This window comes from Pempheris klunzingeri, chromosome 10 (genome assembly GCF_042242105.1).
Source record: "Pempheris klunzingeri isolate RE-2024b chromosome 10, fPemKlu1.hap1, whole genome shotgun sequence".
NCBI classification, from domain to species: domain Eukaryota; kingdom Metazoa; phylum Chordata; class Actinopteri; order Acropomatiformes; family Pempheridae; genus Pempheris; species Pempheris klunzingeri.
The window spans coordinates 16,147,196-16,162,977 of record NC_092021.1 but is presented as its reverse complement, the minus strand read 5'-3'; the positions used below and the strand labels follow the sequence as shown (position 1 = coordinate 16,162,977).

The 15,782-nt window shown below is 41.4% G+C and overlaps 2 protein-coding genes across 8 annotated transcripts in view; both read right to left on the bottom strand.

Annotated features, from left to right (window-relative positions):
* Positions 1–3,852: 3,852 nt before the first annotated feature.
* dap1b (death associated protein 1b) lies at positions 3,853–6,002 on the bottom strand. 2 transcript variants are annotated; one of them, XM_070838103.1, is made up of 4 exons: positions 5,819–6,002; positions 4,778–4,874; positions 4,526–4,592; positions 3,853–4,397 (listed from the first exon to the last, which is right to left on the bottom strand). In XM_070838103.1, the coding sequence occupies exons 1-4, from the start codon at positions 5,886–5,888 to the stop codon at positions 4,281–4,283; spliced, it is 351 nt and encodes a 116-aa protein (XP_070694204.1). In that variant the 5' UTR covers positions 5,889–6,002; the 3' UTR covers positions 3,853–4,280. The 2 variants fall into 2 exon arrangements, with proteins under 2 accessions (XP_070694204.1, XP_070694205.1); XM_070838104.1 differs by having other exon boundaries at positions 4,526–4,589; positions 5,819–5,989.
* A 4,773-nt stretch (positions 6,003–10,775) lies between these two features.
* The window catches only part of pkp4 (plakophilin 4), a 79,644-nt gene continuing 74,637 nt past the window's right edge, over positions 10,776–15,782 (bottom strand). For 5 of the 6 annotated variants that reach the window (XM_070837632.1, XM_070837634.1, XM_070837637.1 and 2 more), the window contains 4 exons: positions 15,160–15,277; positions 14,914–15,054; positions 14,067–14,134; positions 10,776–11,853 (listed from right to left, as the gene is read on the bottom strand). In XM_070837632.1, coding sequence (XP_070693733.1) covers positions 11,608–11,853; positions 14,067–14,134; positions 14,914–15,054; positions 15,160–15,277 — 573 coding nt within the window. In that variant the 3' untranslated portion in view covers positions 10,776–11,607. The remainder of the gene's footprint in view (positions 11,854–14,066; positions 14,135–14,913; positions 15,055–15,159; positions 15,278–15,782) is intronic. The other variant, XM_070837636.1, reaches the window with a different exon arrangement.

Here is a 15,782-nt window from a genome sequence, read left to right as displayed (position 1 = left end):
ATTCGGCTTTCAGGTGAAATTTCAGGATGAACCTAAAATGCATTCTCACCTTTCCAGGTGAACTTAATGTGACCTTCTCTAAACTTTTGAATGCACATGTCCAACTGTTCAGTGTTTCAGTACTTTTTGCACAAGTTGCTGTTCTCTAACAAGAAGCTTAACAGCAACATTCACAACAGGTTTGATCCATGAATCGACCGATACATTTCCTGCTTCAGTTAGAATTGGTATTTAAACAGTCCTCCTCATCCTGCTGTTCACATTCTGACATCATGAGACCAAGACGACACCTAACAATCGATCAGCAGCACCTCGACACTGGAGGCTTCAAACAGGAAGTCCTCAGACGGAGGTGTTCACTGAGCTTAGAGGGTCACAGAGTGTCATCAGGAGGTTGTAACAGTGATACAGAGACTGGAAGAGTCACAGAAAGGAGAGGAGTGGACGTCCTTTGGCCACATCCCAACTTATTGAGACACTGAAAATTTTTTATTGTGGTATACCTACCACTGTTGTTAGATTTTCTTTCAATAAATTGTTTAAGATGAATAAAATTACCATTGCATGCTTCTACTTAAATGCCCTACTTTCATGATATAATATCACTGTAGCATTCACTTTTTACATTTTCCATATATTTCACCTGAAAGTCGAATATCCCTAACTTTTTGTGAGTAGTGTATATATTCATGAATATATTATTTATGAATCAATAATGAAAACAATTCTTAGCCGCACCCCTATTTCAGACCCAAATATCTTTTATGATATATAGTAACTTTTACTCCATCTTATCTCTGCAGTTATTTGCTACTCTGCCGATTAAGATTTTACCCACGAGACATAAAGAGGCTCATAAAAAATGATGCATCGCTACATTTAGCTATCCAGTGATATATAAAGTAATGTGGCACCAGCTGGACTGGCTACTGCATTAAAATGCTGCTTTGCATCAAAGATTTATCACTCTGGGTGCGGCCACAAGCACTTAACTACTACTACTATTAATTTATTTTGCTGTCAGTATTTCTGTACTTTTTGTTGCCCAAATACAGTTAAGACTGGTGATGGAGTGTTTTAACATTGAGATATTTTACTTACTTTAACATACACCTGTAACTGAGCCTATTGATGCCCAAATTTAAAATGACCAAATGACTTTGATGTAAATTTAGCCTTATGGATTTAGGTTTGTTTTACTGACTGATAAAAGCAGGGTGCCATTCAGCAGCCATGACCTCAGCATTTAATATTACATGTCAGCATGTAGCTATCCAATGAAATTATAACTAAGAAAAAGGCTTCCAAAGTGCAAATATATGCTTAGGATGGTGGATTATTGTAAGAAAAAATAAATTCAAGGCTTTTTCCACTGGTGGGACCGTGAAGCTCACAGCACACCTTCTGTGTCTGTGGTCTGTGGTGACCTCATGAGGTAGCAATACTTTATGCACCTTGTGTCATGTGTAAAATCTAACCAAAGACATAAATCATTAATGGTGTGTTTTGTATTGTTCCTTGTGTAGGTTTCACTATAAGAAGACAGTTTAAATAAATGTGCAGGAAAGCTGCATAATGGAAGGTTGCTGCTGGTCACGTCTTCTCAGTCACCCCTCTCCTCCCTGTGAGGAGGTGCTATAGGCTGCAGTCGGTGTGCAGTGTTTTCTCAGCAGTGCGGCGGGTGTCACAGGACCGCCGAGGCTCCTCAGATGGCTGGGAATGGGCAGACATGGGCGGCGAAAAAATGCTCCCTGCAAGTCTGCGAGTCAGAAGACCACCAACTGCTCCGCTCCTCAAACAGAGCTGAAGAGGTCTCTGAACTTCACACGCAGATGGTATCAAAGGCGCGTGTAAACAGCATGAGCATCACAGAGAATTTAAGGTCAGCACATTGTGTTTACAAGGCTTGCATCAAGTAGTTTCTTGGCCAACTGATGAGCAGATATTGTTTGTGGACTTTCTGATGCAAACAAAAAAGGCCCATGAATGAACACATGACACACACACATAACACACAAGAGCAGAGGCAAATGGGCTTGCCTGTTCATGCTCAATCTGATTAGGCCTCAGAGATAGGGTGGCTATTGTATTTTTACACTTGATGGGGTTTTTTTTTTTTTAATGAAACTTATAACTTACACACAAAAGCACATTCTGCAGTGTCAAAGGGTGCAAAGGTATAACCTTACTGTGTAACGTTACTCCAAGACAAGAGATCGTGTCTCGTGTCCCTGTAGCTCAAAGTCCCAAACAGGACAATACAGAATGACAGACTGTATGCACACTTTATTTGTGAAAGTAAACATACATTTTGAAGAAATTATTGACATTGGTGTAATAAAATATTTTGTTGTCCAGTTGTTTACAGATAATTGGACTACAAAACCCATAACAAAGTAGGCATGGTTCAAATCCGACCCAGTATGGTGCTGAAAAACATATGAAATTGACTCTGCCGCACAGGAAACGGTCCCTGCATGCATAACACGTGGTATTTTTCCAATACATTTGTAAGCTGGACATCATGTGGGTAATGATGAAAAGGATGACTGTGTACAGAATAGACAATGTATATAAAGTGGAAAAAAAACACCAGTATAAATAATACAAATGATGATGGCTGAATTCCATTTAGCTGCTTTAATTTAAATTTAGTCCTGGTACTGAATGCTGATTCATTGTTAGAACTTACTGGGACACTTGAATAGAGCAGAGCCTGTCTGCTGTGAAAAAGGCCAATTAAACATTGCAAAAAATATTTATATTGTATATTTTCATCCTGTTTTTGTGTTTGTTTTTACTTTCTATTGTTTTGGTTAACATGCTTTGTATATGTTGTATCCATCGCAGACTTATCTTAAGGCTTTAAAGATAACATGTATGCTGTATGTGGCATTGTCATGCATCTGTAATCCCTGGTGGGGCGGACCACTTCAATGGCAAGACATGATAAAGAACAACTCACCCCCACTGTGTGTTTACAGTCTGAAAGCTGCTGAAAAACTTTTTATTATCTCCCTTCAGCGTTTCAGGGTTTATTCTTCAGCACAAACATGACATGACAGAAACAAGAGAGTGAAACCTGTAATGTAAGCAGGCTGAGTAATGCTAAGTGGAACCCAACAAACCGTTCATAATCCGGTTGGCCATCCGTCTCTTCCACCTCGTTTATAATGCACCCCAGGCCTGTGTTCATAAATACAAGTCTGTGCTCATAAATTATCTCAGCAAATTAAAAAAAAAAAATCCAAATCTGCACCACAACCAGTGATACAAAACACTGTATTGTCTTCTGTTTTGGTGTGAACGTGACAGAAACATGATATATGGCTCTAACATGTGTGTTGTGCACAGGCCTGTTTTCTAATAGGATTACATGATAGTTTCAACTTTGTGTCCCTCATAAACAAACCTCTCGCCTTTTTTTATTTATTTCATCCATATGGAGGTGCCTTGGCACAACTACATTTTGTTGGAGTCATTTGCCCTCAAGCAAAGCAGAGCAGGTCATGTAGTTCTTGTTGACTGACACACCCAGCCAGCCTATATGGGAAGTTCCCAGCGTGTTGTTTGGACTGAACATAACCGGGATCATCCAGGTTAAATTTAAAGACTTTTGGTAGAAAGGAATTTGTCTTTGAGGGCTCTTTGTACACCAGTTGTTGCAATGCACAGGGGCATGTATAGTGGTGAAAACATGCTTGAAAAAAAAAAAGTCTTGATGGCTGTAAAAGTTTGAGTTGTCAAATACACCAAGACTTTGACTTTTTGAGCCTCAAGTTTATATGCAGCTAAATGTTGCCATCTAGTGGTCATCGTACCTTACTGCAAAAGAAACATTGAGTCTAGTGATGCCATGCAATTCATTTTTTTATTAAATCTAATAAGTGCCAAGCAATATATAGTGAAGAGTTCACTGGAAAAAACAAAAACAAACAAACAAACAGTCTTAAACAACTTGCATTACAAGCCCCAACCAACCCTCATGTTACACATAACCAAATGCCATCTGTTTTCAGCTGGTACATACAACTACAGCATTGCTCGTATAGCACTAGGAAAGGCACATTAAATGCTGGTTCAAAGTATTCTCACATACAAGCAAAAGCCTGAAAGTGCTCGTTTTCTCTTCTAAGAAAGTAAATACAGAGCTTCTTTCCATCAAAGCTGACACTACACATACAATCCTTCAGTCCCCTCGCACGTCTAACGCTTCATGTTTGTCTCTCACAGTTGACTTAACACGGGTCCCTCTGGGACGTTCCCCACACAAACGCTGCTCAATACTTCCTCGGCTGCTGAATGAAGAAGGTCCGGGGTGAGTGGGGCTTCTCCACTGCAGGGCGCACCTTGCTGTGCCTCACACTCACGGGCGTCTCCGGAAAGTTGTGGCCCAGCTGCAAACACACCAGGCAGTAGTTTATTACCCACAAGGCTCTGCGGCCCGAGGCAGTGCATCAAATCCAGTTTGTTGAGTAGGAATGAACAAAGGAGGAATTTTTTTAAATAAGGAATGGTTGTTTACCTTGTCAAGAGTTCCTGCCAACAGAATACCAACTTGTTGCATCCTGCTGGCGGTGGCGAGGGACCTGCTGAGAGATCGCAGGTTACAAAAACAACAGTTCCACTGACTTTAAAGCAGATTTCATCGTCATATACACAGTTAAAATGCTGCTGGACATACTAATGTCTTTGAAGCAACTTCTGTGTCTGTGTTCTGGGAGTTTTTACTTCAAACCCATTTATCATACGTTGTGGATACGGATTGTAGGCCTACCTCAATTTATCAGACCTCTTCGTCTCCTTCTCTGGAGTCCCATGGGTGGCACCCTCTTCCAAGCCTTTCTTGGCAACACGTTTACCTCCAGCCTTCACTGCAAACATGAAGAAAATGGTTCAAGTTCATTTTACCTGGAAAAAACAAAACAGCAGGACAAAGCAGCATGTGCCTGCGTTTGGCAGACAGATCCTCTACAGAACAATCTGCAGCCTATAATCAGCAGCCACAAAACTAGGAAATTCAACCAATTGGACATTTTGAGGAAACTCCAGTAATGTTAAATTATTCGGATGCACAAAACTAGTTTTCCCAAGTTTTTAATTAAAAAAAATAAATAAATCAAAACAGGAGGATTAACCTCTCAGAAGTCATGCCCACTCTTCAGCCACAGCCTGGGATGAGAGGTCACACGAGCAGACTTTGCTTTATTTATTTATTTTTTTTAAAAAAAGGGCCGATTCTAAATCTTTGCCACCACAGCATGAAAAGAGCCAATTACAGAACACAGTTAAAGCATTTCACCATAAATAGTGCAAAGCTCGCTGAGGCGATGCAACAGGACAACCCCCAAGTTAAGTATTCGTGCAAAAAAAAGGAGGCAGATTACAAACAATCCAGTATAAAACATGGGGATTTCACTGCCAAACTGCCCATTTTAACAAAACATCAGGGTTTGCATGCATTAAATAGTCCCTGCACTGGGGTTTATGCAGTGGGAACACTGTGTTACTTTCACAGGGGCGTGCTGGGCTTGAAAAGTTATAGAACCTCATTTGAGTAGATCAGGGCTGCAATTAGCGTTATCGAAGAAATCAACGGATCAATTAGTTTCCAGCGGGAGAATCACAACGTAGCGACGTGTGAATCACAGCAGGACAAAAAGCAGACGAAGTACTTGGTGAAAGGAAAAGCTGAAGAGGATCTTCGGTCTGCACGGATCTCTATCTGGGTCGAGCAGATTTGGTTAAATGCAGTAAATAAAGTAAAAAAAAAAACAAAAAACAAAACAGTGCAACTGTGTGATCCACAGTTTTTTACCTGCAGGAGGATGACCAGCTTTCAGCAAAGGGGTCTCCTTGGCTCCAGATTTGGAGAGCTGCTGCACCATTTCGAAAACTTTCCGGAGCAAAGCAAACAAAGCACCAAACCTCCTCTCGACGCCCTCTTCGTTGTTTTTATGCTCAAACAGAGATGACGTCCTGTGCGGCTACAGGAAGCCTGCCCCACGTCTTCACACACCACGGCTTTCAAAACAGGCGAAGTGAAACTGAAAGAGTCACACGATTGTCTCACACCGATCAGTTAATTCAAATGAATGCCTCGCGGATACACGTGCATCGGCGTTCTTCTATTTAAGTCGCTCTCACTTAGATTTTTTTCTTTTTTTTTTTTAAATTTTGGATTTTCAAATTAAGAGAGCACTCTTATTTTGAAAGTTTTAGCAAACACGCATTGTCAAGAGAGGAAGTTTTAACACTGTTTAGGTGTTCGATTAATCCACGCAGGGTTTCAGGCTGCTCTGAAACTGTCTGACAGTGGAACTCAAATAAAATCACATTTGAGCACAAGCTTTATTTATTCATGAATGCCAAAATAAAACAATGTCAGTGATCTTTAATGACTCCCTCCATCAGGGTCTGAAAATAGATCATTGATCTTCTGTTCTGTTGCATAGACATCTTTAGATCCACATTTATTTCCTTTCAGTACTACTAAACATTGATATCAGCGTAGACCTCCAGTACATTTCTGATAGATTTAAAGGCCCTGTGTCTTCACAGGTGCATCCGTTTATTGTGGCTGAGTAATAGACCTCCTTTCAGGGTAGAAACACACCGTATTACTCCACTTAATGATGCCCCACCTGGTCGTACTCCTGAGTCAGGGGGATGTCCATCACACACAAATGAAAAACGCCTGTGAGTGTGTAACCAGGTGTTAAATCCAAATACTCATGTTTGGCCTACAAGCTCCTTCAGCAGTCAGAGGTCAAATAAACCATTTGTGCCCCTAGGTTCACCTACAGGACCTTCAAAAGTAGATATCGTTTCAATATGTGCTGCAGCTTTCACAGGTTTAGCCCAACTGTCTCGATTCTCTGTTGTGACATTAATGGATCACCTGTGCATTGTATAGATAGATAGATAGATAGATGATAGATGTCTCCTCTATCTGTACTTGTGGTGCCTCTCTGCTACATCTGTAAATGAGTCCAGTTTGCAGCCAGTGACGGAGCTGGCCTTCTGTATCACTTTGCTTGTTGTTAGAAGGTTTTTCTCATGTAACATGATTATGTAGGAACTTGTGTCATACATGGTATATATGTTACTCTCAAGTCAGCATTCTACTCTCCCGACTCCGCTTTGTCTGGACAACTGGTTGTTCTAAGGAAAGATCATGTATCTGAAACCAGATATAGCTTGTAGAATCCTATATATGTGGTAGCTTTACTCTGTGTTCCTTAGTCTCATCTATGCCTGTGATGCTGGACTCCGAGCTCGTACACCTACATAAACTTGGACTCCTCTCTTCATTGCTACAACCACAGAAAAGCATCCCTACACTTGTAGATAAGACTAATGTGAATACAGCGACCGATCTATCCCCTTTCCTTTGCTTACGCTCCAGACCATGACAAAATAATCTTGTTAAGTGACAAGTGCTTACAAAATGTCACACAATGACCCACATTCAGCAGGAACGGTCCGTAACTCATATGACAGCCATATGAGGTGAGAAACATAAGAAAACAATCAATTATTAAGAATTAACCTGACCAGTGTGTCTGTGTATGTTTAGCTGATAAGTGAATGTAGTCTCTGTATTTGTGACCTGAGTGTGTCCTGTACAGACTTTTGGTTGTGCCTGATGCTAGCTTTGCTAAAGAAACCTCAACCTGGAGCTGCTCAGTGTGCATCACTTCCAGCCTTTCTGTTGTGAGAGTGCTGAAGTGTTTTGAAGTCCAGTATCCTGGTCCAGTATCTCCTTTACTGTGCTCATCTGGCTGTAACCTTGTGGGGTCTGTAACCAGACAACCTGTCCCCCATCACAGGCTGAAGTGTTCGGCTCGATCTGTCATAGCACAACTTTATTTATTTTTTCCTCTTTAGGCTTACACACACGTGGTACAAGCAGCTTCCTTGAGACCAGCAGAGTAACGTGTGTTGTCTTGACATTAATCTTCGTGTTGGGGATACTCGCTTTGTGTCACATGACACGTTTCTGAGGTTGAGAAAAAAACATCGGCTCCATTTGTGTGAGATTTCTCCATGAGCTGCTTGGTCTTGTAGACAGCTCCCTCAGCTAACCCATTAGATGGTAACACGAGTGAAGTCCCACTGTGTGGAAAAGTCTTTAAAGTGCTGTCTTGTAAACTGTCTGATCTTGTCTGATAAGACGGTGTGTGATGCTCCGTGAACTGAAAAAGTGTCTCTTGAGTTTTGCCATGACTGATGCTGAGGTAGCATCACCAAGGAGACCAGTCCCATTACCAGCACTAAATACTGATGACCTCCCAGTCAGTGATGTATCTGGTGAGTCAACCAAGGCACGACTGGAACTGGATGTAGGTGGAGATGTTCTTTTTGCGGGTGCTTTCTCCTTGTTGGCGTTATTGTCGGCCAGAAAACTAGACCCTTTGCTCTCTGTTTAGTAGCGTCTGCACCTCTGTGCATAATGCTGATGCACTCTTTTTGCAGTGGCCGAGGAATGACTCCTTCTTCAATGGTTGATTCATCCCTGAAAGGAAAACAAGGACAAACAGCATTTGGAAGGTTGCGCTGTTTGCTGGGCCATTAATGTCTGATGATAGTGCAGAGTACGTTCAGGGTTGTGTCATCCGCTGTGTGTCTCCTCGTTATCAACTTTATTGTGTACCTCGGTTTTCTTCATCAGGCTCTGTGCACATTCCCAAAAAAGGAGCAGGTTATTATATGGAGAGCTATTGAGAATATAACAAAAGGAAACTATGTTTCCTTGGGCAGGTTACGTTTGCAGCCAGCCAAAGAGAGCCACCTTTGTGACACAGAAAACTTGCCAACCCACTAATCCCGCTTCATAGTGCACTCCTCTGGGAGCTTCAGACCAAGTGTCAGCCAAGTGCATTTGTTTTTCTGCTTTTGCACATGAGGGTGATGCTGTTCTTTTGAAGTGTTAACATCAGCCCATCATCCTATGTGCGTTTTCAGTATTGTGACCAGGGGCTGGTGGTCCCTTTCTGTGGTCACTGGCTTGCCGTAGATATAATTATTGCTTCTGAACACACAAAACCCAACGCTAATAGCTCTGTTTCTGTTTTTTTGTGCCAGTTAGCATCTGTGAGGCACATGGACACCAGGTCCATACTGTGAAAACCGACTTGCTGATGTCATAATAGGGCTGAGCCACGAATGGTGAGTTTTAGATGTAAGGAGTCACATGATTAAGGTAAGAATATCAAGGTCAGGCTAATCCAAGGCAGACTGGGGGTGAGACTTGCCTTTGCCATCCTATGAAAAAAAAAAAAGAAAAAAAAAGACCTTCATTGTTTCAGTTTGGTGCTCGTATTTTGCATATTGCTAAATGCAAAATCACACAACACAGCAAACCTCAGACCAGGAATAAAAAAATCTGTATTTATGCACAGTGAGGTGGGAGGATGAGGGGGCTGATAGGTTGACCAGCAGCAAATATTTGCCCATGTTTGCATCTTAGTCCTGGCATGGACGGGGAGATGGTTAAAAACAGAGGAGGCAAAGATTTGTTTGATTCTCATTTGCTATTCTTTTACCTACAGATCGTTACATCCCATTATTGGAGGATGTGTAAATGTTGAGATGTGCTAGTAAGTGATGTGTTGCCTGTTTAGGCTGCAGTTTTACATCTCTCCTCTGGATTAGCTTTGGCTGGTGAATTACAGACGTCAGCTAGATCCTGTAAATGCAGAGGAGCTGCACATCTGATACTCTTGGCCATTTTTTCATTGTTTAGACGAAAGTATAGAATAAGTCGATAGCTCTGTTTTGGCATATTAACTTCTAACTTTATTCCATGCTAAGAAGCTCCAGAAATCTGCCACTGTATTTAGTTTCCTTCTTTTTTTTATTCTGCTACCTGTATAGTTTTTTTTAAATTTATTTATCTAGTAGTGTGGTTTTATTTCTACTCCAGGGCTGGTTTATTGTTTTCTGTCAATAAGTTATTTGAATGGATTGAACACACAGTCAAATTCTTACACTGGTATTACACTGGTTATGGTTATTGAGTAAATTCTTGTGGTTATGTAATTTTTTACCTCAATATAGTGATTGTCCTTCCTTACATGACTGAAAAACATTTAATGACTGCAGGCCTGATCACTACTTTATAAAGATGTACGTGTGATTCTAACAAGCGTATGGTCCACGTCGGCACTTGTGTGTAGTCGAAAGTGGCATTCATGATCTGATCATGATCTTTATTCACGATGTGCGGATGTGAACGTTCACATTCTGAGCATGCGCTTTACAGGCACATCTCAAAAAACAGGACGGCAAGTTTATGTGGATCTACTGAACACAAAATTGTTGACGTGAAGTCATTACCTGACTTAACACATTCAGACCGTGTGTTGTTCATATTCTGTGTCAGTTCTTTGGAAAGCACACTTTTTGAAATGAGATTTTTCTTGAAGAGGAAAATTGGCTGCACAGGGTCGGTTACTGATCGCTGTTTGAAGGGATTCAGCGTTCTGCTTCGGGCGCCTCAGCGGTGCAGGTTTATGAAACACAGGACTGCTGCTTCCAAGCTGGCCTCCCTCTAGTCATCTTAGTGTAAATACAATGTAATGAAACATTTTTCCCGCAGGAGCAGAATAACTGCAGGGGAAAAAAAAAAAAAAAAAAACTGTTTTAAGAGTTTAATTTCTCCTCAACGTTCACACTCATTTCTGTTTGTGTGCATAGAAAATGACAGTAAACATGGAGTGTAAAAAACATGTTTGCACTCTACCTGTGGAAAGATGCAATTAGACAATATGTTTAAAAAACAAAACTGACCTTTTATTACTTTAGCATGGTTGTGTTATGATGCCATCTGTGTCCACATAAGTTCTTCATATATTTATATATCTTTAGAGATTTAACATGGCACAAGTTTCTTTTTTAACCAGTGCTGATGATGTAAACCAGGTAAGGTGTTGTTTTTTTTTCTGTATTTACAATAAGATGAAAGAAATGTACAAGACTCCATGGCATTACACAGCTTCAACATTAAGTACAGATACAATTTGATCCCTCTGTACAATCTAACATCATTAGTTTACTATCTTTTTTTTTTTTTAATTTTTTGTTTTGTTTTTACAGTTATGAGTTCATGATCCATTTTGGCGTCAGCACATACACATTTCCCATCTTCACTCTTACCGCAGACCCTCGCTCACATGACTCACACCTTTCATCATGCTATCACAGCTAAGAGTTTCATAAAGAAAATAAAACTAACATCTAGACAGAGCAGGACGCATGTCTCCTCACGGTAATGTCTGGTAACGTCCCCCAACAGGCCCCCAACATGATTCCATCTTCCTCTACTAAATAAAAAATAACTTAAAAAAAAAAACACATTCCTTGATTTCCTTCTTTGGCACACATTCCATCTTTCCATCTGTCATCGCTCAGTTGAACTCCCCTCCATACACACTCATTCACTTTAAAACAAACACACTTATAAAGCCAAGTTCATGAAAAAGTTTTGTCAGATCTAGTGTGCTCCCCGGCTCCTCGCCTCAGCTGCAGGGTGTGGACGCCCCTTCCTCGCGCCCTGAAATGAGAATCGAGGTTCTTGATCATAACACAGGCGCGTCCCCAGGCCTATACCCAGGAGTCTGGAGAACCAGGGTACTGCTCCGCCCTGTAGGAAGGCCTCCGTGTGCTCGCATAAAAGTCCACATAGTTGGTGGTGGATTTCAGTCCATGAGGCTGGGAGCTGTAGTCGGCTGTGGGCGGGTAGGTGATGACCTCCTCCAAGTACGGGTCATCGTAGCCGTGGGGATGCTGCAGGTACATTCTGTATGGATCGTAGTTCCTCCTGCTCGGCTCATCTGTATAATACATAGACTGCGAGCAAGAGAGACATGTAGGTTATGATGAGCTTATCTTTAAATGGAATATGATCATGATCCAGTAGCAGCTAATAACTAAAGAGAGGTGCTCAAAAACTGTACGAAAAGTTATAATCCTTGTGAAATGAGGCCAGATCATAAAATGACATCCTGGTTTTGTTACTCTTTATGGCTGGAATTTTTTCAACAACTGAGTGCAATTACTTTCTGTAATTACCTCTCAGTATGGCCGTTTTCAATGTTATCGACAGAGTGTACGTGATTCAAACTGCCTTCGGACATGATCAATGAGTGCAACTGTTTTTAATTCCATCTCACTGATGCCAGCTTCACTGTTTAATGTTCAATCTCTTCACAACGCACCTGAGCTGCATGTGAAAATCGAACATTAACAAATTAAATGCCTTCAACTGGCAAAACAACTGGGTGGCTTTTATTGTGGAGCAGTCACAGGAAATAGTGTGTTCGTCACCATGGCTAGCACTGCCTGCGACTGTTCGCCAAAACTGCGTCAACAAAACGGCTTGTATTTCACACGTGTAGTTAGTGGCTACTTTGCAGATACGAATTTTCATTTCTATCACTTAGATAAACTTTTATGATGATAATGAAGATTGTGTCTCAGCAGCATGTAGAGAACAGAAACTTATCTCCAACCAACATTACAATGCTGATTATCATTAGTTATTGATCCAGTAATTTAATATACTGCATTATACTACAACACCTACCAAGAAGGCAGAGAAGTACTTTTGGTGACTAAAGTTACGGTTGCTAATAATACTTATGCACATTTATGCAAGTATAAATTTAAGTATTCTTACACTGTATTACTTTTACCTAAAGGGATAATTTCACATTTTGAAAAATGCACTCATTTGATTTCTTGCCCTGAGTTAGATAAGAGCATTAATATCGCTCGCATGTTTGTACACTGAATATGTAGCTACAGCAGCAGCTGGATAGCTTAACATGAAAATCTGCCTCTAAATTCATTCATTAACACATTATGTCTTGTTTGTTTAATATGTACAAAAACGGAGGTGTAACACTGGCTGCTGTTGTTTTACGGGGGTTATGTGTTCATGAAAAACCAATCAACCACCTGATGGTAAAAAATATACATAAACTAACATCTCAGCAGTTTCTGCAAAATGCGCTCTTGTCTGGCTGGAGACTTTTGAGCCAGTAAGCTAATCAATCACTTTCAAGTGCACACGCCTCTGGCCTCCAATGCAACAGAAAACTGCTTCAAGGTAAATGGTAGAAATTCAGAAGATAGATGGAATTGCGTTTGTCTGAAATAAATGGGGTAATGACTGTCCTCCCACATTAACTGGTCTAAATGTGATGGGATGAAGGACACCAGAGCCCTCTCTCTCTTTGTCTCCCCCATCTCCTCCCTCCTGCCTCCTTCTCACTGTGCCTATTACATGAATGGGCACACATGGATGTGTTCTGCAGTGACAGGTGCCTGAGACGCACCCAGACCATCCCAATCCCAGCAGTCACATTCACTCTCGCTCAGACAATGGCTGATGTGCTGGGTCATTCCCAGCATCGCCATTTATCCACGCTGGAATACGTGTCAGTCTCTTTGTATTAGTCAAGTAGGGTGGAAGAGCTGGTCGTCCACACCAGGTTTATATAGAGCAGTGGAGGGATCTCAAACTAGGGCCTTGTACCAATACTATCAAACACTTCCTTGAAGAAAACATTGATTTTCAAGTTTGCTTTCTTAGTCTGAACAATAGAGACAGGTAGGTCTAAAACAATTAGACGATAGTAAAAAAATGAATAGACCAAAAATCAAATCTAATGAATCATTTCATTTTGTCTATCAAACAAAAATATTGAACATTCTCTTGCTAAAGTTGCTTTTCTGCCTTGTAAATCACGGTAAAATGAATATCTTTGGGTTTGAGACTTTTGTTCAGACACAAAAAAAAGCCATTTGAAGACATACCCCAAGGCTATGTGACGGGTGTTTTTCACTATTTTCTGACAATTAAAACTATAATCAACAGATGAAACAATAAAGAAAATAATCATTGGTTGGAGTCATGGTGCAAAAGCTTTACTCGGCTGACTGGCAACACCAATTAGCTTCAGACGTGTAAAATGCAAAACTGTGAAAACCTGAAGCATAGTGACAACATGACGGTAATAATTAAAAACTCTGTGCGCATGCAGAATGCTTATATTCACCTGTGCTGTTCTTCTGGGCTCCTCTCTTGTGGGTGATGAGTAGTAATATGGAGAAGGCTTTCCAGACCCTGGAAGAAAAGCAAACAATAAAAAGAGCAATTCTGTGGGACTTGATGCATAAACACTTCACTTCATATCAGTAAAAGCGTCTGCACATCCCCATAGGGCAAATGTCTGTATTTAGACAGAGCAGGATCAAGAAGTGCTATGCTGTGCTGGGGAGAGAAATAACACCAAATAATAAAGTTGGCCACTGCTGCTCTGTTGTTTACATAACCCATGGGATGGGTATTGTCGTTGGCACTTTATCCAACCAGTGGAATCCCGAATTTCCACTTTGCTATGCAGAGCATAGACTGTTGAGGCTGCGGCTCATTTTGTTTACTCTGCCCTTCCCCTGCTCCCGCCAACCAGCGCTGGCTGGCGAGAGCTCTTGTCTGGCCGTAGAGTGTCTGGGTACCCACTCGCTGCCCCTGTCTGCATGCTGCAACTTGGGCCCGCTAACAATGGCACCATTGTGCAGTATCTGGCCAGTTCACTTTGCGTACCGTCTCCAGCACAGAAACCAGCTCGGAATAGCTTAGAATTAAACCGACTGACTGTCTGAGGGCTGGCAGGCTTTGGTGGAGATGATAAGAGAGGACTGTCTTGGCAGGGAGATGAATCTGACCATGGAATCTGCTTGGAGCGTTATGAGGGATAAAATGAATAACTCCCTGCACAGAACAGGACCAGAGGGTAGCCTGTGTTTACAGTCTGGTTCAGATAGTGGAGACTGAAGAAGATTTTAAAGACGACTGATATGCGAGCTTTCAATAGCTTTCAGATGTGTGCATTGTCTGAGTACCTGTATACTGATTTTTATGGATACTGTTGTCCCCTTGGTAATTATAAAATTGCATAGTTGACTGTGCTCTCTGATAATCTCTGATAGTGTCTCTATGCTCTTTGATGCCCAGCATAGCAGGAGATGACGTGGCACTGGCAGCTGAGAAGAGAAAAACACATTTAAACATTAAATTCCGGAGGTTTTCCTGTTTCTCCGACTGTGTCTATTTTCATCTGGCGGGGTCTGTGGCACACTAGATCCTACCGGGGTGGTTGACTGGGGACATCTGAATGGTGCTGGTGGGGAGGGTGGGCTGGGACTTGAACCTGTCCCGTTCAAGTGTTGACACCGGAGTGAGGAAATGGTTTTGGTTCCATCCATCCTGGTAGGACAAAAAAAAGAGAGGAAACGTGGTGGTTTGAAAAACTAGAACAGTGCTGGAGGTTGTAAAACTCCTGTGAGGTGTCTTGAAAAGGCCCTTTCTTCGGTCACAAAGGGAATGTTTCATTCCTTTGCTCTGTGGTCCACAGTAAGCCCACACTGTTAAAAGGCAGGTTATGTAACTTATCATAGAAGCTTTTTTTTTGGTAATTTGTTTAAATTCCCATAACACCCCAGCAGCAATAAAAAAAACTGGCCACAGCAACATGTAATAAGCCTGTCAAATTATTTCATTTGGGCCGAATGAAATGGCCGACCTACCAACTTTATCACATCTTGAGAGTTAAGCTATGAGCCAAAGTTTGTGACATCTGTTTTATGTTTATGTGATTTGGGCATATAACGGAGTGTCAGACTGAGAAGGCAGAGAGAGGCTGTCGGTCAGTGGTTGTGTACAGAATGAATAAGAGTCTCATTCACTGCTATGGACTTGTCCTCCAGAAGTA